The sequence below is a fragment of the Lissotriton vulgaris genome, chromosome 2_1 (genome assembly GCF_964263255.1).
Source record: "Lissotriton vulgaris chromosome 2_1, aLisVul1.2, whole genome shotgun sequence".
NCBI classification, from domain to species: Eukaryota; Metazoa; Chordata; class Amphibia; order Caudata; family Salamandridae; genus Lissotriton; species Lissotriton vulgaris.
Genome location: NC_141687.1, coordinates 557,355,424 through 557,380,889, shown reverse-complemented (window position 1 = coordinate 557,380,889; position 25,466 = coordinate 557,355,424). Strand labels below are relative to the sequence as shown.

At 47.8% G+C, this 25,466-nt stretch overlaps 1 protein-coding gene across 3 annotated transcripts in view; it reads left to right on the top strand.

Moving 5' to 3' along the window:
- The window catches only part of LANCL1 (LanC like glutathione S-transferase 1), a 639,396-nt gene that overhangs the window by 313,638 nt on the left and 300,292 nt on the right, over window positions 1-25,466 (top strand). For all 3 annotated transcript variants that reach the window (XM_086955555.1, XM_086955554.1, XM_086955556.1), the window contains exon 5: window positions 8,261-8,408. In XM_086955555.1, coding sequence (XP_086811681.1) covers window positions 8,261-8,408 — 148 coding nt within the window. The remainder of the gene's footprint in view (window positions 1-8,260; window positions 8,409-25,466) is intronic.

Here is a 25,466-nt window from a genome sequence, read left to right as displayed (position 1 = left end):
GTTCGCTGCAGAAACTCTCGAACCTCGACAGGGCTTTCTGCAAACCCTGTCTAGTTTGTGAAATCAGGAGAGTATCGTCAGCGAACATGAGCAGGGGGATTTTCATTCCAGCCAAACTAGGGGCATCCGTGGAAAAGTTATCGTAGTACTTGGTGACTCTATTAATATATAGTGAAAACAAGGTGGGTGCCAGCACACAACCTTGCCTGACACCTTTGGCCACCGGAAAATTCTCCGTCACCTCACCCGGTTTGCCCCATCGCACAAAAGCATAGGTATGTGCATGAAGGTTCACTATGAGTCGTACCAGAATAGGGGGCATGCCCATGTCTAATAGGCATCTCCATAACCCGGCCCTCGGGACGAGTTCAAAAGCAGACCTTAAGTCCACGAAGGCCGCGTATAGGTTGCCTTTGCCCAAGGTAACCGTCTTCCAATGCAAGAGCATGAAACGGAATGCCTGGTCCAGGGTGCTCACGTGGGGTCTAAACCCAACTTGAAGAGGAGTAAGGATGTCATGCTCCTCTATCCATGCCTGGATCCTGGAGAGGACAAGACAGGTTATGATCTTCTGTACCGCGCCAATTAGACTGATCGGCCGGTAGTTGGATGGAACCGACCGGTCACCCTTCTTAAAGATAGGCAATATTTCTGCACCAGCCCACGAATCAGGTACCCTAGCACCCATGGCCAGTGCATTTACCAATCGCACTAGGTACGGCACCCATAGATCAAGGTCCTGTTGAAATATGTCCGCTGGGATGCAGTCGGGACCGGGCGCTTTTCCTCTAGGGATGGCTTTCTGGACTGTTTCGACTTCACTAGCCGATAACACAAGTGTATCTAGCGAAAGTGGCCAACTGATGGTATCTTGCATATTACTGCGGCATCTGAATTGCTCCTCAAAGTGGGACACCCATTTCTGTTGTTCAACTGATGCGGGGCTTGGGCGATCATCCTGTGACTGACCCCACCTAAGAAGATGCCAAAACTGCTGTAGGTTCCTAGAGCCACAGGCCTCAGCTAGTGATGTCCAACGCTCGTCATCCCAAGCAGCTTTGGCATGTCGTTTGGCTTCATTAAAAGCCTTCCTACTTTCTTTGATTAGGGCAGAGTTCTTTGATTTTAAAGCTTTAAACAAATCAGCATGGGTCTGTCGGCAGGCGTCGTTGAACCAATTAGCGGGTTTCCTAACCTTCCCTCTACCCTTATTTGCAACAAACTTAATAAACAGTGATTTCAGGGATAAAAACAGGCCGGCATGAATGTCTGTGATATTTGTGGTCAACATTTCCTGGTTTTCACACTTATCAATTTCTATCAGTGAGTTGGAGACCAGGGCTCTGATCTTTTTGCGTGCTTCTACATCCACAGAAACCTTTGGCCAGCGAACCCTCCTCATGTCATTTGTGAGTATGACAGCCTCCTGTATGGGATTAAGGTGTCGTTCAACCGGCCCTGCAAAGCTAAAATCCTTCAGTTCAGCTATCAGGGGTTCGTGGTCACTTTCAGGGCGTGGCTTAACAACCATATCCGATACCATAGGCCACATTTTGATGTCAACTAGGATATAATCAATACGACTACTATGTCTACCGTTAAAAAATGTGTGTTTACCCATCCTGTCCGAGCTTACTCGACCGTTTAGGGCACGTAACCCCAATTCAGGCAAAGACCTTTGATATACGTGGCTGCTTGGGACCACTTATTGATCGGCGGTATATCAAGTTGAGGGATCCCCCAGGTCAGATCCTCTGCTTCGGTTAATAAACCATCATCTTTGCTAAGAGGTTCAAAACAAGTATTTAGGTCACCCATAACAACCACATGACCAGCTTTTAGGGTAGAACTTAGGAATTCGTCCAGACAAAGAAGGGTGGTTGAAACTCTGCCACCCCTAACTCCTCTAGCATATACATTGATCAGTAGTATATCCAACCCACTTTTTGTTTTAATACTAACTATCAATATGTCTGGACAGTCAATAGCAATTTCCTTAGCAGACCCACCTTCAAATTGGCGAACCCAGATTGTGAGGCCACCCATAGCCCGTCCTCTATGACCTCTAACGGCTGGTTTGTTGAAGTTCAAAAAACCTGGAAGGAACACTGGTGTGGTTGCCCAGGTCTCCTGAAAAGACCAAACATCACCTTGACAAATGAAATCAACCCAGTCAGGAATGCATATACGAGATTCAATTCCCGCAACGTTCCAACATCCCAAAGTAGTACACCTTTTGCATACTTGATCACATAATCTAGTTACATCTAGAGGGTGGGGTTCGTTCGGCTGCGGAAGGGGTTCATCATGCACAGGGGCAACAGTATTCGTAGCCTTCCATTAACAAACATATTGGCCCATCCTGGGTAAATGGCTCTGGATTTATGCCCACGGAGGTGACATCCTTGAGGGACGATGAGGTGGGTACCATAGCCACTATATCTGACTCTCCTGAGTACTCCATACACCCTTCCAAATAACGAGGTTGGTCTACAAAACTTTCAACAGTGCTTAATGGGGTACTCAGGACATCTCCAACACTCATACAATCGGAATTAGACTCATTGTCCCTTGTTGAAAAAGCTGGTCAATCGTTAGTCGACAACCCGGATAGTGGGTCATAGAGGTTTCTCAGTGGAATATTCCAATACTCATTGGGCTGGGTGAACCTATTCGGAAAGTGATATGCTGGATAAAAGCTTGGGGGCTGTTGAATCTGTGGGATAACAGGGGTGGGGGGAACCAAAGGGTACAGAGACTTATTATGGAGTGGAAAGTCCAATTGGGCTGGAGGACCAAGAGGCTGGGGCTTAACCATAGCCCAACCAGGTGTTTGAAGGGAATAGTTGTAGCTAGATTGTGTGTAGGAGCGGTACCGTGCCTCAGGGTTAAATTGGGGTCCATGAAAGCTAGGTGTAAAGTTGGACCATTTGAGGGAGCTTTTAGTGTTTTTTACAGGAGGTTGATCTGTTGGATTAGTCAGGGTCTCAGGATAAAAATAACTAAGGTTCCTCGTGGAGATCCCTCCCTCATTTCTTCCCACATACCAATCTGAAAGATGGGATACTATTCTATGGTCCCTAAAATTGATTATTACTATATCCCCCTCTATATCCTTGGGGCGTACCCCCACCCACTGACATCTTCTGACCGAAACAATATCCCCGTTAAGATGAACAGGAAGGGGTCTATTTGTTTTCAGCCAGAAGATGACTTTGTTTTTTAAGCTTTCGTTATTTTCCCTATCCCCCTCCGAAACTGGTGGCACACCCGTCATTACAATAACATAATTCATAGAATCCGGAGGCAAGTCTACATTGTTCCTCCGTGGTGTGGATTTATGATATTTACTATTAGAGTTTGCGGGTTTACCCACCCCAATCTTTGCCTGAGGCACTGCTTCATTAGTGGGAGGATTGTTAGTGACTACCCTGGGGTTCGCTTTCGCAGTGCTTGCCGTTTTGGGGAGTTTAGCCGCCAAAACCGGTGCTTTGTGTGATGTAGTGGTTACTTTAGTTGTACTTTTGGGTTGTTGGCTAGAGTTGGTGTTTATATTGCCAGCAACATGGGTTGTGCCATGTGATTTGGTGGAAGGTCCCACGTCCTTATCAGAGCTAGGGAGATGTGTTGGCTCAATGGTCGCCAGTAGGCGGTCCAATTTGTCGCCCATTGTCCTAACACGCTCCAGCAGGGGTAACATGTATGATTTGATAAGCTTCTCTATGATGGCATAGGTCACCTCATTAAACCCTTCAGTAGCTGTCTCAGGGGTGACCAAGTCTTGTAGGTCAGGCAGCGATAACTCAGCATTAGGTGGAATCAATAACTCAGGGTTTGACTTACGTGGAGATGAGGGAGGTGACTGAAAACTCTGGCCTTTCCTTTTTACCCCGCCCTTTCTTCTTTTTTTCCTGGGTGGGGAACGCACGACCCTCTTAACTTTGTCAAGCTTGGTTTCAGTGTCACACACACTCGTTGGAAGTGGATTCTCGCCAGGATCTATACAAACCAATGACTGGTTGGGCAGCGTAGGACGAGATTCGGAGTCCGAGATCTGTATATCGGGGATGTTTATATCAATAAGGCTAGATTGATCAATTGGGGGACAATCTAAATGGCCTCCGCTGGTAGCACTAGCACACGGCGGGGAGATGTTTGGAAACCTAAATATACTAGGGATTTGATTAATATCAGTGACATCATCCTCAATGGAGTTCAACCCTTGAGCAGCCGTTTCTTGGGTGAAATCTGGGTCTGATAGAGTGGGCAGTGGAATTTTCTTTAGTTGCTCAATTGAGCGACGTCGCTCAGCTCTTCTCTCAGCAAGGAGTAGATCCATATCTACTTCCTTGGTAGATTTCTTAAAAAATGTATCGAGTGGGCCAAGTAGAGAAATGCCCACACCTGGGGGAGCTGAATGACTCATAACCAGACGGAACAGGCTATACTATCTGGCCCAAAAACACACTTGGTATACTAATAACAAACTGCTAAACAGTGGACATAAATGGGTAAACAAATAACAGTGACAATAACCTGGCCCAGCCCGGCCCCCTACGGCCCCGGACGGCCACAGACGGTCCCGCCCTTGTCCCGGGCTTCTCCCGGCACGCTCCCGCTCGCTCCCGCTGAGCGGGGGCAGTGGTCAGTGGTCTAAGTGTACTTGCTTGTTGGTTGGCGTTCAGGGGGGTGTGGCCAGCGGGGAGAGCAGCCCAGGTGTGTTAATTGGGCGCGCAGGGGCTCCTGGTCACTGGAGTCCCTGCCTGCGTGCTCGCAGCCCCGCCGGCTTGCTCACCTGCCCGCGCCTCCTGTCCTCAGCTCCCACACAGTCTGCTGCCTCTGGTGCGCGAGGCGCTGCGGGACCCGCGAAGCGGGTCCGGCGAGGTCGAAGGTGACGATGGGGTGGCTGTGAATTCCGCTAGGGATGCAGGTCTCCCTTCCTGTAGACGACTTCCACACGGGCAAACAAAGAGGTAAAGGGTTCCGTGGAGCTCAACAAACAGCCAGCTTTTCAGAACGCTAGGCGGGGGGCGTGGCCAGCGGGGAGAGCAGCCCAGGTGTGTTAATTGGGCGCGCAGGGGCTCCTGGTCACTGGAGTCCCTGCCTGCGTGCTCGCAGCCCCGCCGGCTTGCTCACCTGCCCGCGCCTCCTGTCCTCAGCTCCCACACAGTCTGCTGCCTCTGGTGCGCGAGGCGCTGCAGGTCGAAGGTGACGATGGGGTGGCTGTGAATTCCGCTAGGGATGCAGGTCTCCCTTCCTGTAGACGACTTCCACACGGGCAAACAAGGAGGTAAAGGGTTAAATCTATCATCAATAAAGGAAAGTGGTATAAGAACCACGACTTGACTAGACACAAGGTGTAGAGCCTGTAGAATCGCTGGGACCACAAGGAACCGCCCAAGGTAGTGACACAGGGGACCCAAGGGGGACCTGTGCAGTGTGAGAACACAGTTGGGAGACACAGTTAGCTTCTATGGGGAAAGTTGCAGTTGGAAATTTAAAGATTAAGGACACTTAGGAGAGGACTTTCAGCAAACCCCTTTAGACTTAAGGGGTTCTAGGGCCAACACCCACAGGAGCACCGGAGTACTCGTGTTACCTCACCCAGGGAAGCCGAGTGCATAGGTGTCTTTTGGGGTCTGGAATCGTTGTTGATTTCAATGGCCATCTTCTGCAAAGTGCTGCTGCAGTCGAAGTGGAAAGTGTCCGGTGTGACCCAAGCCTGGTTACTTAGATGAGAAGAACCTGAAAGCAGAGGGGACAGAGTCTGGGTCACTAGCCAGTGACCAGGGGCACAATATTTGAATGCCCACCGATGTAGGGTGATTCAGGTGTGAAGAGGTGAAGCTTGACTTTGCAGCCACAAGGACCAGGAGGCGTCGACGACAACCAGGGGCTGGATTCGAGCTGTCACGCGAAGGATGTCGAGGGCTGCGGTGTCGGTTCCCGGATTGGACGCAACAACCTTGGCAACAGCAACACACGCAGGAAGAGAAAATATGCTTCGGTATGGACCAGCATGTTCTGGGTGACTCACCAAGTGGTGGAGAGTCAGGGCACGTCTGAAGCAACCAGGGAAGCCCAAGGCAAATCAAAGTTGCCTTCTCAGGGACCCACCAGTCAACGGACCAGGGATCGCGAAGGTACCTCCAGCGAAAACACAAAGGGTCGGCACACGGAACACTCGTGGAGTGTAGGCCAGCAATCTTTAGTGGAAAAGGTGCTCGGGTCTGGGCTACAAGTAACCCAATGCACAGCCTAAAGAGACGTAGAGAATCTAATGCACTTGCAAATGTGCACAGTGTCCAGGGGTTCCGGTCCCACGGCACCCACGAGGGCTGCGGGTCTAAGCTTTGCTGGGGACTCAGATCGGCCTTGGAAAAGTTTGGAAATCCGCCTCCTGGGCTGCAATTACTTCGGAGTCCGTCGGGAGCTTCGGAAATGCCACCGTTCAGATGCGTCTTTGGTGCCTGCCCCGCAGGGGAGTAACTCCTTTACTCCAAGGGAGATTCTTCAGTCATCCAGCGTTGTGCAGATCGTCAAAGTTCCAGGATTCAGTATCAGAGTCCAGGCGTAATCTAAAGTCCTGTAGTCAGGGGTTCCTTTCTTATACCCATTAATGGGTTGGACATACTCTTGGACCCACCTATGGGAGGTTTTGAAAAGAGGGATAGCTACACCCATTTCCTTTGTCCAGTCCAGCGCCAGAGCAGGGGCTTGTAGCCCCTGCAATCGGTTTGAACTGGGCTATGCACATTGACACCAAATGTGCCCCCAGTGTGGAATTTAAAGCACTCTCAGAGTGCACCCACCCAGCCCCAATACACTAAAGCCTGTCTGGGAAGTGATGTTTCCGTACAGCCATTCCAAAGTGAGCATTTACAGCGAGGTTATAATGCACTTAAGAGTATATGGTCTGGCTGCATCACAGAACAGCCCCAGAGAATAAATACTGAAGGCTGAAGAGGGGCCCTGCTCATGCATGGGCACCCTCTCACACAAAACCCAGCACCCTGCCTTCAGGATTGATAAGGCCTGTCATAGGGGTGACTGATAGGTTTATATGTGTCGTGATTTAAGGTAGATAAAGGTCTTTCTTCAGAGACCTGTGATGTCATTTTGGAAGGCTTCCCAGGGGTGGCATATTACATGCTGCAGCCCCTGGTAGGCCTCTGGGGTACCGAAGTCTTTAGTACCTGGTGTACCATATACTAGGGACTCACAAGGGTACCCCAGTAACCAAACTGGAGTGTACCTAAAGTACATGCAATCATTTTAGAGAGGAAGCAGCTAGGCTGGGGTCCTCGATAGCAGATCCTACTCTCCTACTACAATTTGTATATGCTATAGTGCTTTGGGATACCTCACATCTGTCTTTTTTAAAATTTTATTTTATTTTAAAAGTTTTATATAGCTTTAGCTTGACCTGTAGGTATCAGAGCGCTTTACATACAGGCTGGAAGAAACAGAAGGAAATTGCATTACATAGTAGGCAGGCAGTAAGGAAGCAAACCAGAGATAAAAAAAATACAGCATGAATAATAAGTAAACAGTGCATCGCAAGGGGAGAGAACAAAAAAAAGGTGGTTGACATAGTCCGGTCACCAACTATCCTTGAATGCCAAGAGAGAGAGGAGTCAACTCGGATATTGAAGTTTATGTTAGTTGACTTTGGTCAGGATGAGGATTCCCCTGGTGGGTTAAAAGGAAGTAACTTATTTTTCCAGTTTGTACTACTGGATAGCATTGGTAGGGGAGTAATAAGTGCAACAGTGCTCCTGAAAATAATTTCAGACAAAACATTATATTTCAGCTACTTAGCACAGTCCCATAAAAGAGCTTTGTTATCCATTGATCACTAGTCTAAGGTTGTTTGATGTGCGATTGTTTGGCAAATGGCAGACACTTCTATTATGTCTTGTCTAATTCAGTGCTGGAGCCAAAAAGATGCAATGGAATGTCCATGAAACGAACCAAGATTCTACTTGTGAAAATGTATTTGAAGAGTAACACATATTGTGATGTTACTTGGATTCTTATTGTCAAAAGTACTACTGTACGAGCTGACATGGGATAAAAGCACTTTTGAGAATTATAATTTGCATATCTTCCACTTTTATTTGTCTAAAAATATTTTTGTGGCCAGTGAATTTCACTAGGCAGTTGGGACATGCCCATTTGAATCCCAATGCACCTTCATTGAACCTTCTGGTCTTGCATTTCGTAGCCTCCCTCGAATGTGTGTTTCTTTTGCTTCCAGCCTACTACAGCTACATCAGTCTGCAGTGAAACTGGATTCCCGGGTGCCAGACGAGCTACTGTATGGACGGATGGGGTATCTTTATGCTCTGCTGTTCGTTAACAGACAGTATGGAGAGGAAAAGATCCCTGCAACTTACATCCATCAGGTGCAGACTTTATGTTCTTCTATAAAAAAAAAGCCACAAGATAAAGCACCAAGTAAACTTGTAAGGTTGTGTAGTATGTCTTTTCTAGGATGATAGTGTTTGGAACACGAATGTCCGGTCTTTGATGCCCTTTGAGTACTACATGTGGAAAACTATCTTTATTAGAGCATTTTTGATAAGGTGAAGGCTAGTCCACCTACCAAGAATACAGTAATTTCCTCCATAATATGAACATGACCTGTTGTAATGTGCTCAGTAATCTTGTATGATCCGGTTACATTAACAATTCACAAGCTGACTGTTGACTTTAATTTTTTGGCTACAACTAAGGATCTGGGATATGACTGCAACACTGAGAGAAGAAGATTAATATTGTGGGCATGCAAACTGTGCTCTAAAAATTGGCAGCTATTACCTACTTGTAAAAGCCCAGCAAAAGTATGATAGATCAAGAAGAATTGTTAATGACTCATAAAATAAATGTTAACCCTTTGGCTCCTCAGATTGAAGTGAACTCTTAAGGACTCAGTCAGAAGCTTCCCATGGATTGTGTTGGGTTAGTGTGGGTAGGAGAGACTTGAAATATACAGAATAGAGCAGAAGTGACATTGTGATTACTCTGCTGAAGAAGGTTAAATATGTTGGGTACTTGCACTGCTACAACATGTACATTGTTAGAAATCCGGCTTTAATATAAAAAATGTGTTGTTTATACACTAATGCTTATTATTTATTATTATTGTTTTTGTTATGCTTTTGTGTTGAAAATGAAGCTATTGCTTGATATTATGTCACCTTCATACCAAGTTTCCTGAGAGCAACTTGCATTTAAAATTTGTACCAGAATTTCGAGGGGGTGGCAGAGCTCAGATTGAATCCAGATAGGGCTACATACGTGGTAAAATCATGTAAAACGTTGGTTCTCTTCGGAAAAATCAGTTTGCAGGCATTTCTCTTTCTCCATGTTTGTTATTTCTTCGGATCCAAGTTATGTGAGATGGTCTTCCTTCTTACTTTCCTTGTTTGACTTCATCCCTAATTTACAATAACTTTTGCAGGTTGACAGGCTCAGTTAGCACCCCAGTTGCTAAAAGGTGTGGGCCAGCTGCTAGAAAAGGTGTCCTATCAGAATCCACAAGAGAGGCGTTATAAGGTCTTTCCTACTCTTCCTTCTTTCCACCCTGTTTTCTTGTCATGTTCAGCCTAGGAACACTTAGAATGTTCATTGATGTCACGGAATGTGGTGTGACTGATCTTGGACAGTTGACTCCTGGCTGAGCTCAAGGAAACAGCTCCTGGTGGGGCTCTTATTACCATCTTACATCTTGGCATACCATCTACCTTGTACTACTTACCTACCACCTTTGTACCTCAACCTATTACAAGCTGCTGGGTAAGGTACTTGCCAACCGTCTGTCTCCAATAGTCGTCACGGTGGTACCCCACACCAGAGTGGATTTATTCTAGGACATAACACTTTGAGCATAATGTTCTGGCTTATCGATTGGGCGTGACTCATGGAGACGCACTGCGGGCTTGCCGCCGTTGACATGGAGAAGGCATTTGATACTCTAGGGTGGCCAGACTTTGTGCCGCTACTGCGAAAGCTGGGCATAGGACCGAACTTCATTGGTTGGTGTGGTTAATGTATGCTGTGCCAATAGCACCGGTGCACACAGGGAGGGGTTATATCGGACGAGCGCAATAGGATATCCCATTATGCTCCGTGTCTCCCCATATGAGCAATGCCGCAGTGTGTTTCTATTTGCACATTTTATTAGATTGGGGGTAGGGGGATACAGGTTTCGGCCCGATCTAACAACTGAACTGACAGTAAATTGTAAACTATTGAAGATTTGAGGATTGCATACGGCTTGGGTACTTTGTGATATATACCGCCCTGAACCGAGTAATGTTGGCCATGTAGGGAACTGATACGAACATGCCACCCACAGTGGCACCACTAGAGACGATATTGATTAATGGTGTAGTGAGAAAGGCCATAATGTGCATTTACAGGGCGCTGCGGCGACATTAAACCAAAGGGTCTTTGACACTCAAGGAATGGTGACTATGCGGTGACATATGAGACAAGACTTGGGGCCTTTGCTTACAGTCCATCAAACAGGTTTTGAGAAATGCAAGGTTTAGATCTGTCCAAATTAATTTTATCCACCACACTTTTCTGACCCCTGAGAGAGGAGAGGATGTACCCTGGGCCGCAGACTTCATGCCCCCGCAGTATGGCAGACACAGCAGACTTTATGCATATGGTGTGATCCTGTCTATCGATATCTCCGCTTTAGTCACAGGTAGCACAATGCATATGCATATCGGAAGCGACCACATGTATCCTCCCTTTGGACCCTCTCCAATGCTTTCTGGATTTGAGACCTGTTTTAAAAAAAAAGGCAAGGGGACTTGTGCACTTCATTAGCCCGGCTTTGATCCGTACTAAAAGAAGTAAAGCCATGAATTGGAAATCTAAGGCAGCTCCACTTCTGCGCCGCTGGTGCACCAAATTGGCTAGCGCAAAGTTGGATATTTACACTGCACTATGATCCAGGAGAGGCGGGAAAGATTGTCGGGGACGATTATTTAGACAAATTAGATGCCAAAACCGATGAACGCCCCTCCACCCCCCATGAGCAGAGCGAGTACCTCTTTACACAAAATTTGCGGCATGAGACGAGAGGAGAGGGTGCCACATAGGACCTTATTGAGGAGGGACGTTAGTGGATATGATAAATGTTGAGGACCCAGTGGGCAGAATGGTGGGATGTAAGAGTTGGTTGCCTCCTACTGTAAAAACATTCGGGAGGAGTGGTTTTTTTGAGAGTGAGAAGTGACGCATGCAACATGGTTTATGTTGGTATTGTGGTCGAAGTTATTGGATTATGTTTTTCCTCTGTCTCTTAGATACACTAATGCTGCAATGACCACCTACAGAAGCAATAACCCACTTTGGGAGGCCGATAATGGGAAGACGCTGCTCTCAGGGCTTTTAAAAAAATAAATCTTTTTATTCAAGATTTTGTGAATGCAATTACAATAAATCTCATGTTCAGACACACATGTATTGTGATTGAGCAGTTACAGTACACTATATAATGTTCATTCTTTTGACTTATCATGACTGTCAAAGTCCAGTTGAGTCATATCACATTTAGGATTATCATTGGGTGCTCAGTGCAATTTGAAGGATCCAGCATGTTCCTGTTGACTTCTCGTGAATCGCAATTGTCCTATTCCAAATAGCATAACCTGTAACCATACAGCGGGGGAGGAGGGGAAGGGACGTCCGAGGAGAAGGAGCGGGTAAGGGAGGGGTGTCCTAGGACGTTCAGTCAGGTCTAACGGTCGTGTAAAGGGTCTCATTGTCCCTACGTGGCCAAGAAGGTAGTGGGCAGAGCAACATATCTATCATCATTGGGGAGCGGTGGGGGCAGCTGTGTCAGTCGAGTGTGCACTTATTTACTGTTGTAGGGGCCCCAGAAATCCCAAGGTCTGGATTGAGTGGGCATAAAATCCCAGAATGCCTCAAGCTTCTCCTGGCAGAACTCTGCGTCTCTCAACCACATCGCTTTTTTGGGGGCCTGCCTCCTGCCCTATGTCATGACGATGCGTCTTTTGGCAAGCAGCAGGGGCATCACGCAGAGCTGTCTGTCCCCTATTCGGTTGACCTTTACGTACCCCAGTAGCGCCATCATGGGAGATCTGTCCATTAGTGTATCCGCGTCATCTCAGCTATAGCATCAAACACTGTCTCCCAATATGTGTGGATCTTGGGGCAGTCCCATGCTAAGTGCACAAAAGTTGCATCGGGGGCCCTACAATTTAGGCTGCACGCCTCCAATACCACTCTGAGTCTCATGAGCCATGCGGGAGTTCTGTATGTGCAGTCTAGAACGTTAAAATGTATAAGGTGCAGCCGGTAGTTCGGGGAGAGGACGCACGTTTGTGCACAGCAATACGTCCATTGGTCCTGTGTAATAGGTATGCCCAACGCGGTTTCCCACTCGCTGCTCTAAGGGCTTTAATGAACTTTAATCATTCTGCTTTTTCTGTTTAAATGTGATACAGACACTGGATATCGACCTTTTACAGTAGACTATTGGCATTGTGCTGCATTGAATTAAAAAGAGTGGCAGCTTCTTGACAGGGGCTTCAGGGCGCAGCCCCCCCCTGCCTCCTATGAGGCAGGGGGGCTGTACCTTGCGTCTTTGAGTCCCAACATTGCATATTATTTAATTTAGCAGTTTTCAAGAAAGTATGACTTTCCTCGCATCCTCGTCTCCAGGCTCTTTATGACAGGGAGAGGGGGCTGAGAGAGCTAAGGAATGATCCATCTCCATTGTACTGTTGAAACACAGCACTCTATTATAGGTGGATGCCTGGATTGCGCATTTCTGAAGGGCATAGTTCAACTACAGTCCCCGTGCACAGGCACAATCCATTTTATTTAGCAGACAAACTGCTTAGGTCTCAGGCAGCAAAGTATATCTTCTAAACTGTGACTGTCAGGGCGTACTCAGTGCATCCCTGAAGACCAATCCAATTTCAAAGCTTTATTCGACAGCATGTCATAAAAGCAGAATAAACATCCTCTCACAAACATTAAAAATCAACAAGATCAATCGTATGTTTTTAGATATCTTAGAGTTCTTTAGCTAACTTCTAGAGAGTTTAAAGTGCAAGTGCTTATAATCCAAGCCCACCTTAGAAATTTAGCAACAGCAACCGCTATACAGGGTGAACAGTCAGTCTCTAATATTCTAAGGGCCTCAATATACCGCCGGGTGCCCAAGTTGATACACGTTGGTTTTAGCCACTTACGACGAGGGCTTGTGTGAAGGCATTGAGGAGCCAACCAGACCTACAGGGATAGGACCCACAGGTCTTTCCCTGCTGCTTCTAGGGCTATACTACCTGTTGTATCAAGAAACTGGGAGAGGAATTGAGGTGGGTCTTTCCCTTTTTGAATCTGTCCTTGCTGCTCTGTCTTGCTCATCGTTGAGAATCATTGCCTGCTGGTTCCAGTGTACAGCACCAGATGCCTTCTCTGCTGCTAAGGAAGTAAGGTAAGTAAAACAATTTTGTTTCTCTCTTCATATATGTATATTTATATTTGTGAATGATTGAAACTAAATGGGATTATGTAAAAGCGTGTGTGTGACTGAGTTTGTGAGTGCCAATCAGAGTGAAAGTTAATGAGAATCTGAGTTTAACAGTTTGTATAAGGGAGTGAATGGAGTATGACTGCATTAGAAAGAGTGAGTGGAAGTTAGTCAGGTGGTGTAGCTATCAATGGTGCCCCAGGTGTATCAGGGCACAGAGCCAGTGTGTGAACGGTTGATTGTGTATAAGTGTGTTTATAAGTGATAACATGAACCAGTGAGTATGAGTACCTCTGTGTCTGAGTAACAGTGAGGGAGATGGAAAAGAGTAAATGTTAGAGCGAATGAGTATGAGTGAGGCAAATGTTGAAAAAAATGGGGTGAACTCCTGGAAGGTAGTACACTCCACCACTTGCAAAGATCACTAGCCCCGCTGCTTAGAAATACGATGAAAATGTTTGATTTAGTAAGACCTTGACATCCTTCAAAACAGTTCATAACACAACCAATGAGGTGAAAGTCCACGCCCCCAAAGACTACTATGTCTCAGATTTTCAACCGTACGTCATATAAAAGGGAGTCTCTGTCTAGAGTTCCTCTTAAGAACATATTTTCTTACAATTTCTGGTCTTTCTATGCTAAACTCCAGGTTACTTCTTCAATTTAGGGCATTTTCTCTTCCTGTTCTTGCATGGTAACTTATTGGGATTTTATTTTTTGTCCTGTCAGTATTGCATAATCTGGCTTTTTTGCCAAAAGGGACTTTCTGCTAATAGCCCTCATGATGAATGCAACTACTGGGTGAACCCCACACATAAGATGAAAGATATGCTGTGTTTCTCAACCAAAACCATCAATGTCCCTGAGGGTCACCTGCTTCAGTGGCTACTCAGTAAGAAGGCTTCTGCAACTGTTTCTTTGGGAGTCATGCTGTCCCTGATAGAAAGAAAGCCTCCAACGACACTGAGAGGGTGAAAAAACAAAAGGCAGAGATCTGAAAAACAACAACCATCTACGTGTGATGACCACACACCAATACCCTCTAGAAAGTCATAGAGGTCAGGCAAAGTGCCCTCTGAGGATTCTTTTGCAAAGAAAAAGATTTCTAAAGCTCCATCAGCAATCAGTTGATTGATAAAATCTCTAAAAGCTACGTCTGAAAACATAACCATAGATGATTCATCCTACACTGCTTTTATAACTTGGAAGACATCGTTGATGACTTCACATCGTCGTCTCTCTATGTTGACTCCCCACTGATGACAGGACCACAGTCATCACTCATCTCCACCACTTTACAACTTTACAGTTGACAGCTCCAACTTCAACTAAAACCTAGACTACATCGACAGTGATGACCACAACAATTATGTCGACGGTAGCCTTGTTGAGCACACCATCTAGTCATTACACCAAGCCTGTGGTAAATCATCTACTGCATTCTTGACAACCTTAAAGCCATGAGATACATCCTCTCTTAAAGTTTCACCTTGTCCACCAAAGGAACTTTTTGGCTCCAACGGGGAGTCCAAGCATAGGGAATCGTTTGGGGTAGCTACTTGGCCAGCTCAATTCCATTGTGAGATGGGACCCGGTATTTAAATCGACAAAAGATCTTGTTTGAACCATCAAGAACAAAAAAACAACAGGAACTAAATCAAATCCAAGAGAATAAGATCAACTCTAGATTTATTACCACGTACAATGTAAAACATAAAGAGATAAGATCTATTTTAAAAAAACACTGGTATCTTATAAAGAATGATCCGGTGCTAGGTTCCAGAGTTTAAAAGAATCCCGAAATCACCTATAGGAAATCTAAATCATTAAAAGATTTAATTGTTAAAAGTGAATTCGTAGAGAGAAAGAAAAGTTCATCTAATTGGTTAAAACAGAAACCTGGTTTTAAGAAATGCACTAAATGCAAGGCATGTAATCATGGTATAAATCGAACTAGCCTCAAAACATTTTTTAATAAAACCATCACCATTAGAAGCCTCATAACATGCAAAAGCAGCCCTCTCAGGGAGCCAACCCGATAGTCGCTGACGCGAACTTCCACACCTGGCTCGTGGATTCTCTAGACACTCTCCTACCCAAAAAGAAACAACTTACGAGGGGGAAGAGAGTGGGCTCGGCACCTTGGTATTCATCAGAATTAAGAACTCTGAGGAAAGGATGTAAGAGGCTAGAGCGGTCCTGGAGGAGAGACTGGAGTGAGGCGAATCGTAAAGAATATCGTGCGGCCCTGAGCAGGTACAAATCCGCTATTCGGGTGGCAAAATCAGGATTCTTCGAAGAGCGCATTGGCTCTGCGGCCAACTCTTCCAAAGAGTCATTTAGGGTCATTAAGGAGCTACTCAATGCCCCCGACCTTCAGGTTTTCCACGAGGACCCTCGCAAAAAATGCACAGAACTGGCCTCGTATTTTAAAAGTAAAATCGACAACATACTGGCTTCCCTTCCCCGGCTAGGTGAGATCTCCTCTTTGGAGGACAATCCCAGCTCCCAACCTGAGTTACCATTGGCGGAGTTGGCTTCCCTCGGTCCAGTTACTAAGGAGGAAGTCCTGTCGGTGCTGAGATCTATGAAGAGCGGCTCCCCGAAAGACCCAGCACCTATTAAATATCTTAAACAGGTGTCATCTACTATCGTTGGCCCTGCTACGGACTTGATAAACCTGTCTCTCGCCCATGGGGTGGTCCCCCCCAGTTGGAAAGGGGCGGTGGTTAAGGCTCTTTTGAAAAAGCCTAACCTCGATCCCGCCGATCTCGCCAACTTTCGGCCTATCTCTTTGCTGCCGGGTATCAGTAAGGTGGCTGAGAAGCTGGTGAATAGCCGCCTCTCCAACTTCTTGGAAGCCAATTCCCTCCTGGGCGACTCCCAAACGGGTTTTCGGCCCGGTCAGGGGACCGACACCGCCCTGCTGGCGGTCGTGGAGAATGCGAGGAGCATGCTGGATTCGGGGGGATCAGTGGCAGTGATCCTCCTGGACCTCAGCGCTGCTTTTGACACCGTGGACCATCAGGTGCTTCTCCAACGGCTGTCAGGGGTCGGGGTCACGGGTTTGGCCCTCAAATGGTTCGCCTCCTTCCTGGAAGGTCGTACATTTGAGGTGTGGGAAGGCCAGGAAAAATCATCTTCTACCCCTCTCCAGTGTGGTGTGCCACAGGGCTCTTCATTGAGCCCTACCCTATTCAACGTTTACATGGCCCCCCTGGAGAATGTGGTACGGCCGCTGGGTATCAAAATCATCAGTTACGCTGATGATACCCAGCTGGTGGTAGGCCTCTCCCAGTCGGCGTACCATCCCGACCGGCTGCACACGTGTCTTGAAAAGATCTACACGTGGATGTGCAGCTCAGCCCTAAAGTTAAATGGCTCCAAAACGGAACTGATGCTGCTGGGGAACTCCTCTCCATCTTTGCCCCCCAGCAGCTGGCCAGACTGTTTGGGACCGATGCCCCCCCCAAGCAGGAGATCAAGAGCTTGGGGGTATGGCTGGAGCAGGACCTATCATTTAAAACCCATGCCAAAAAGACTGCTGGCGTGTGCTTTGGCCTGCTCCGTTCAGCCCAGAAGATTCTGCCCTTGCTCCCAGTGGCCACTCGAAGGCTTCTCATCCAGGGACTTATCATCTCGCGGCTGGATTTCAGCAATGCGCTTTTCCTGGGCGCACCCGAATCTACCCTGAACAGACTGCAGCAAGTGCAGAACGCGGCTGCCAGGCTTTTGACGGGTCTCCCTAGGCGGCAATCTGCCCGACCTGCGTTGAGGGCACTGCACTGGCTCCCTGTGAAGGACCGGGTGAAATTCAAGTCACTCTGCATCGCCCACAAAGTCCTGCACGGGGTGGGTCCACCTATTCTTGAGGAGATGGTCCAGCCCTATAAGGCCTCTCGTTCCCTCCGCTCTGACCACCAACATCTCCTTCAGGTTGGCAGGGTGAAAAAGGCAAGAACTGGGGGCAGAAGGTTTTCAATAAATGTGGCCTCCTTGTGGAACTCACTGCCCCTACAACTGCGCTCCGAAGCCAGTCTCTTCAGGTTTCGTAAACTTTTAAAACCTTTTTTGTTCTCTGTTTAATCCTTGCATTCTTGTAGCTGTGTTATGTTCTGATAAGCGCGGGGATGCCTATTGGTAACCAGGCGCTATACAAAACTCGGAATAATAATAATAATAATAAAAGCAGTTTTGTTGTTTATTTGCTACAATGTTCATGCCCAAAAATGTATATAGGTAGCACGATTCTACCTGTTCATCAAAGAATTCTGCAACACAGGCGAGCAATTGTCAATCAGGATAGAACTTATCCAGTTGCAAGACATTTTGAGTCCCATCACCAGAGTAACCCTGAGAGTCTGCAATATACTTGTATAGCAGAAGTGCCCAAGAAAAAGAGAGGGGGGGACAGGGAAAGAGAACTTCGAAGGTTAGAAACGTATTTTATTCTGGAATTTAATTGTAAGAAACCATTAGGGCTCAATGTCGACGAGGATTTATATACAAGTCTGCCTTGAAACAATTAGATGAGAATAATAATGAAATCTGAAATGAAAATCTGCACTAGTAACCATGAACTGTTTGTGTTTTTAACCAGATATATATATATATTACGCTTAAATGGAGGTGATGAATTGAGTTGATTTATACATCATATGGACCAGCATATTATATATATTCTTGCACTTTAGAGATTGTTATGTATTTTGCACTTTATGATGGAAGAGCAATTTTTTTTAGTACGGAAGAGAACCAAATAAGTATATTTGTACAGAGTGATATGTTTACTATAAGAGAGTTGATTATAGTTTACTAAAGCACGTGCACTTTATTTTGTGAGTACTGGAGTAAAAATGTTTACATTGAGAAAATAATCAAAGTTTACATAAGCACTAGCACTTTATTATGTACATAGGTCGATATAAGTATAAGCTGCTTCTCTGAATATTATGAATTTTCCATTTTTTATGGAGAGTTTTTAGTGTGTAAAAGGTTGTTGTTTCCCCCGTACTGAGTCTTTGCACTTTATATGCAAATAAGAAAATATTGCACTAGCACTTTTTTTCTTTAAAAGAAATGGTAAAGTTGTTTTGTGCAAGAATGACACTTGCCAATTTAATTGTGAGGAAAAAGAACTAGTATAAAATCTAGTAAACTGACATCAACACTCATTATGTACTATTTGTACAGGGGAATTTAATTATATGAATCCTGTTGAAATACATAGTAAAAATATGGACATTTTTGACTATAAAAAGAGAAATATCTTTTTGTAATAATTTTACATGAAATATGTTTACAATGAGGCTTCATGTTTAGTAAAATTCCGGTGAAGTAACACGTTATAATATGGCTGCCATGTTATAGAGAATTGTGGTGTTCTGCTCAATGCTAAGTCCACTGTTTGTTTTCACTACCTCCATGAAGTGTATTTTAATTCAGCTAAAATGGTGGTGAAGCATCGTGAACAAGGGAGCTTGACTCCCGAAACGCGTAGATGTATCTCGTCACAAGAATAAAAAGGACTTTTGTAATCTACCCTGGAGTGCCGGATGATTTATCGACGATAATGCAAGGCTGTGGCGGATATATATATATGTATATATATATATCTCCTACTGGCGGTCGCCAGTAGGTAGTTATAGTTAGGACTTATTATCCATAGGAAAACCGCAACATTCTATTGGCAATAACTTTGGCGTCAATTGATGAATCTTCTTGAAAATTCCCAAACTTTTGGCCTGCTCAGTTCCGCTCCTTCTTTGAAAGTTTGGGGGTGATTCGTCAAGCGGGGCCGAGAAAAAAAGGGGGTCCCAAAACGTGTTTTCCCCATGCAATTTCCCATAGGACCTTTAGACATGGCTACAGCCCGAACCGCTGAACGGAATTACATCAAATTTGACAGAGAGGTAGTTCTCAGTTCCGACTTGTGCCTTTTGCTTATATGGTGTCAATCTGTACAGTAGTTTCTGAGAAAATTAGGGTTAAAGTCAATTATATATCTATGGGCACGGTGGATCCGCGGATTGTGCGAGGATTGGCATCGTAGCATAAGCGCACCGTCCCGATCACTCGCTCAATTGTAATTGGTTGACAAGCGATTATAAACATTTGAAACCAGGAACTGTTGGCAGCCTTTTGTGCCTCGGTAGAAGCGAGGGTGAAGAAGTCTGAAATATGTGTGCAAAACATGAACAGGGACAGGGTAGACACACCCTGACCCCCAAGGTCTGCTCAGGGGGTCTATATATAGGAAAATATATATATATTTTTAAAAGTCGCGGGATACGCCTAGGATCCACGCATTTCGCCTCTGGAAAAAAACACATGTTTTTTTTAGATATACATCAAGCTTATGTGATCTTGGGTGGCTCTAAAAAGAGCCCTTGTGTTTATTGAGAGATTTTAGTACCTACAAGTAAGTACCGATGTAGAGTCTAAAGTTCATGAGGAAGACTCTGTTCCCTTCATCTGTACAATGTAGACCATCTCTCCTATAGATGCCATACATATTGAAATGCAGATTGTTGTGGTATATGGACCCCATTCTATAGTCTCTGAGAAATGTAGACACACATTTATTCACATGTTTCCTAGCTTTCTCAATTTGTGGACAAAATTGATTGGACCAGTTCAATTTCTGCATTTGGCATATGTTAGAATAGACAAAGGCAGTTTGGGGGGAAAGTGACATCAGTTCTCCAAAGGTGTCCTTCATAAGCATTTCTAGACCTACCCGATTCAAAGTACCTAGGTCATTGCCACCACAGTGCACAATTATGAGGTCATGGTGTTGGAGATGTAAAAAGGATTTCACCAATGGCATCAATTGGTGCCACTTTAATCCTCTCTGTCCAATCCATTTAATATCTACGTTTGGTAAACCTAGGTCTTTGTGAATTCCTTTCTGTTATGCGTACCTTTGGCTCCAGAAAATAAAGCTGTGTACCACAATCCACACTCTAAGCATGTTGAAGGGAGGTCTGGATGCACTCAGATGGTCTCTGTAAATGAAGTGGTAGTTTGAAAACTAAGATTTTTTCTAAAATGGTGGATAAGATACACTGTTGAAAAAAGAAAATAAATGAGTGGTTGTTTACCCTGCACAGACACCGAGCCCTTTCAGGGCACTACCTACTCCATTGAGGAACCTTGTCTCAGCCTGCTGCAGCTTTGTGAATTCCTTTCTGTTATGCGTACCTTTGGCTCCAGAAAATAAAGCTGTGTACCACAATCCACACTCTAAGCATGTTGAAGAGAGGTCTGGATGCACTCAGATGGTCTCTGTAAATGAAGTGGTAGTTTGAAAACTAAGATTTCTTCTAAAATGGTGGATAAGATACACTGTTGAAAAAAGAAAATAAATGAGTGGTTGTTTACCCTGCACAAACGCCGAGCCCTTTCAGGGCACTACCTACTCCATTGAGGAACCTTGTCTCAGCCTGCTGCAGCCGTCACGCCTCACCGGACCCGCTCCGCGGCTTGTAGCGGTGTTTAGGACACAGAAGGGGGACTTACCTGGACTGACCGGCAGGGCTGCGAGCGACAGCGGTGGACTCCGAGGACCAGGAGTCCACGCGCGCCCTTAGTCCAGCTGGGCTGCTCTCCCTGCCGGCTCCGCCCCCACCTTCACAGCGCCAAATACCGTTGTCACCTGGCCTCCAGCGGATACCCTGCACAAACGCGGAGCCCTTTCAGGGCACTACCTACTCCATTGAGGAACCTTGTCTCAGCCTGCTGCAGCCGTCACGCCTCGCCGGACCCGCTCCGCGGGTCCCGCTTCGCATCTTGTAGCGGTGTTTAGGACAGAGAAGGGGGACTTACCTGGACTGACCGGCAGGGCTGCGAGCGACAGCGGTGGACTCCGAAGACCAGGAGTCCACGCGCGCCCTTAGTCCAGCTGGGCTGCTCTCCCTGCCGGCTCCGCCCCCCCTTCACAGCGCCAAATACCGTCGTCACCTGGCCTCCAGCGGATACCCTGCACAAACGCCGAGCCCTTTCAGGGCACTACTTACTCCATTGAGGAACCTTGTCTCAGCCTGCTGCAGCCGTCACGCCTCGCCGGACCCGCTCCGCGGGTCCCGCTTCACGGCTTGTAGCGGTGTTTAGGACAGAGAAGGGGGACTTACCTGGACTGACCGGCAGGGCTGCGAGCGACAGCGGTGGACTCCGAGGACCAGGAGTCCACGCGCGCCCTTAGTCCAGCTGGGCTGCTCTCCCTGCCGGCTCCGCCCCCACCTTCACAGCGCCAAATACCGTTGTCACCTGGCCTCCAGCAGATACCCTGCACAAACGCCGAGCCCTTTCAGGGCACTACCTACTCCATTGAGGAACCTTGTCTCAGCCTGCTGCAGCCGTCACGCCTCGCTGGACCCGCTCCGCGGGTCCCGCTTCGCGGCTTGTAGCGGTGTTTAGGACAGAGAAGGGGGACTTACCTGGACTGAGCGGCAGGGCTGCGAGCGACAGCGGTGGACTCCGAGGACCAGGAGTCCCCGCGCGCCCTTAGTCCAGCTGGGCTGCTCTCCCTGCCGGCTCCGCCCCCACCTTCACAGCGCCAAATACCGTCGTCACCTGGCCTCCAGCGGATACCCTGCACAAACGCCGAGCCCTTTCAGGGCACTACATACTCCATTGAGGAACCTTGTCTCAGCCTGCTGCAGCCGTCACACCTCGCCGGACCCGCTCCGCGGCTTGTAGCGGTGTTTAGGACAGAGAAGGGGGACTTACCTGGACTGACCGGCAGGGCTGCGAGCAACAGCGGTGGACTCCGAGGACCAGGAGTCCACGCGCGCCCTTAGTCCAGCTGGGCTTTTCTCCCTGCCGGCTCCGCCCCCACCTTCACAGCGCCAAATACCGTCGTCACCTGGCCTCCAGCGGATACCCTGCACAAACGCCGAGCCCTTTCAGGGCACTACCTACTCCATTGAGGAACCTTGTCTCAGCCTGCTGCAGCCGTCACGCCTCGCCGGACCCGCTCCGCGGGTCCCGCTTCGCGGCTTGTAGCGGTGTTTAGGACAGAGAAGGGGGACTTACCTGGACTGACCGGCAGGGCTGCGAGCGACAGCGGTGGACTCCAAGGACCAGGAGTCCACGCGCGCCCTTAGTCCAGCTGGGCTGCTCTCCCTGCCGGCTCCGCCCCCACCTTCACAGCGCCAAATACCGTCGTCACCTGGCCTCCAGCGGATACTCTGCACAAACGCTGAGCCCTTTCAGGGCACTACCTACTCCATTGAGGAACCTTGTCTCAGCCTGCTGCAGCCGTCACGCCTCGCCGGACCCGCTCCGCGGCTTGTAGCGGTGTTTAGGACAGAGAAGGGGGACTTACCTGGACTGACCGGCAGGGCTGCGAGTGACAGCAGTGGACTCCGAGGACCAGGAGTCCACGCGCGCCCTTAGTCCAGCTGGGCTGCTCTCCCTGCCGGCTCCGCCCCCACCTTCATAGCGCCAAATACCGTTGTCACCTGGCCTCCAGCGGATACCCTGCACAAACGCCGAGCCCTTTCAGGGCACTACCTACTCCATTGAGGAACCTTGTCTCAGCCTGCTGCAGCCGTCACGCCTCGCCGGACCCGCTCCGCGGGTCCCGCTTTGCGGCTTGTAGCGGTGTTTAGGACAGAGAAGGGGGACTTACCTGGACTGACCGGCAGGGCTGCGAGCGACAGCGGTGGACTCCGAGGACCAGGAGTCCACGCGCGCCCTTAGTCCAGCTGGGCTGCTCTCCCTGCCGGCTCCGCCCCCACCTTCACAGCGCCAAATACCGTCGTCAACTGGCCTCCAGCGGATACCCTGCACAAATGCCGAGCCCTTTCAGGGCACTACCTACTCCATTGAGGAACCTTGTCTCAGCCTGCTGCAGCCGTCACGCCTCGCCGGACCCGCTCCGCGGGTCCCGCTCCGCGGCTTGTAGCGGTGTTTAGGACAGAGAAGGGGGACTTACCTGGACTGACCGGCAGGGCTGCGAGCGACAGCGGTGGACTCCGAGGACCAAGAGTCCACGCGCGCCCTTAGTCCAGCTGGGCTGCTCTCCCTGCCGGCTCCGCCCTCCCGGTGGCCAATCGGTCAGCTACTTAGAGGAAGTACCGTTCCCGCTGCGTGGGAGCGCGCGGAAGGGCGCCGGGAGAAGCCCGGGACAAGGGCGGGACCGTCTGTGGCCGTCCGGGGCCGACAGAGGCCGGGCCGGGCCCACTCTCTTCGCCCTTGCAATTTGTAAGTTAGACTCACCGCTTTTTGCTATATATTTTTGGTAGTTGCCCCCTTGGTAGAATTGTGCTTCTCCTATTCTAGTGCCCTTTATTAGTCCACTAGATTAGTGTTCCACTCCTGCCCCCTGCCTTACACGTCCCCATACGCCCTCAGTGATGTCTACCTCTGAGGCAACCCAGGCGCCGGCCATACAAGGGTCTCCTTTGCTAGGACCTTTGGACAAATTTTTTGCCAAAATTAAGACTGACGTAGACCGGGAGCTCACTCTGGCTGAGAAACGAGCGGGTCGACGTCTCTCCATTGAAAAGTTAAAACTAAGACCTCTCCAGCCCCTGGATGCAACCATAACATCTCTATCATCCCCAATGGATTTAACCACACCAATAGATTATGTTAATACTTCCCCTTCTATAGAAGATATTCCCCTCATTTTTCAGACTAATCCCCCTGTACAGAATGACATTATTACTATTTCGGACTCCATTCATTCCCAGGTACTTGACACCCAGACCATAGATCTAAGCACTCCCTCCGCGGAACCAGCCCTCCTTTATGATATAGGCATACCTTCTCCCGTGTTTACACCAAGTGGACCTGACCATCATACCAAGAGTATTCCCGAGGGCCAGCCTCTAATATCACCGTTTAGGGACACCACCAAGAGTCTCAAACCCCCCTCTGGCAAAACCCCTTCTGGCTCCCCACCAAGGAAGAGAAGAAAGAAGCTCATAATTAAAAAGAGATCCATGCCTCCCAATCAAGTGCCACACACTCCATTCACCATCCCGGACAAGGTTGGGACTGTAGATCCCGCGAAAGAGATGACCTCCAGTTCCATCTCGGTACCCAGCTATGCAGGGTTATTGGATGACATTGACCGCCTCATTAAGGCGTTGATCCTTCCCCTTACTGAAAGGATCAAAAGATTAGGGGAGAATATTGATAAAATCTTACAAGAACAAATGGGGATACCTCGCCCGAAATCGAACACCTCTAGAGATCCACCACAGCCTATTAAAGAATCCAAACCACCCAAGACAGTGACCGGTACTCCTAAGGCAAATGCACCACCTACAGCTGGGCCACCAAAACCCTCCCAGAATTGTAAACCCATTGCCAAAAATAGTAATAATAGCAATATTAATACCACTGCATTGGAAAAACCCATGACCGTAGAAAAACTTCATACCACTACAAGGCCCCATAGCACGCATGCCAACAATAGAATTAATTCAAAACCCCCTCCTACCGTTCCACATCAATCCAATAGAAGATCAAGGAATACCGTTGATCTACCACCTGAGTGCATAAACTATGTTATAGCACTCACAGGAGTTCCGCCCCCGCCAGAAGGTAACCCTGAACATCAGGCCAATTTAAAAAACAAGGTTATCTACTGGTTGAGGAGAAACAGACCACTTCCGCCACACCTAAATGGTGATATCGTCTCGGCCAGGCGATGCCACTGGGTAGGTAGCAGACCCAAGGATATTGAAGGCGATGTGATCTTAGTTAACTTCAAAGATCACAGACTGGTCACATATATCAGTGACTGGTATCCCGGAACGGGAGAGGGGGGAATCTCAACCCACAACCTAAGCTACTTCTATCCCGAGGCTATGCTGAGACAACCATCAGCTCGGCCTAGACTTTACCATTCCGATAGCTATGGCCGCTCAAAAGCCCCCGGTGGCCTTACCATACCTACATTTCATAAACATCATATGGGCTATAA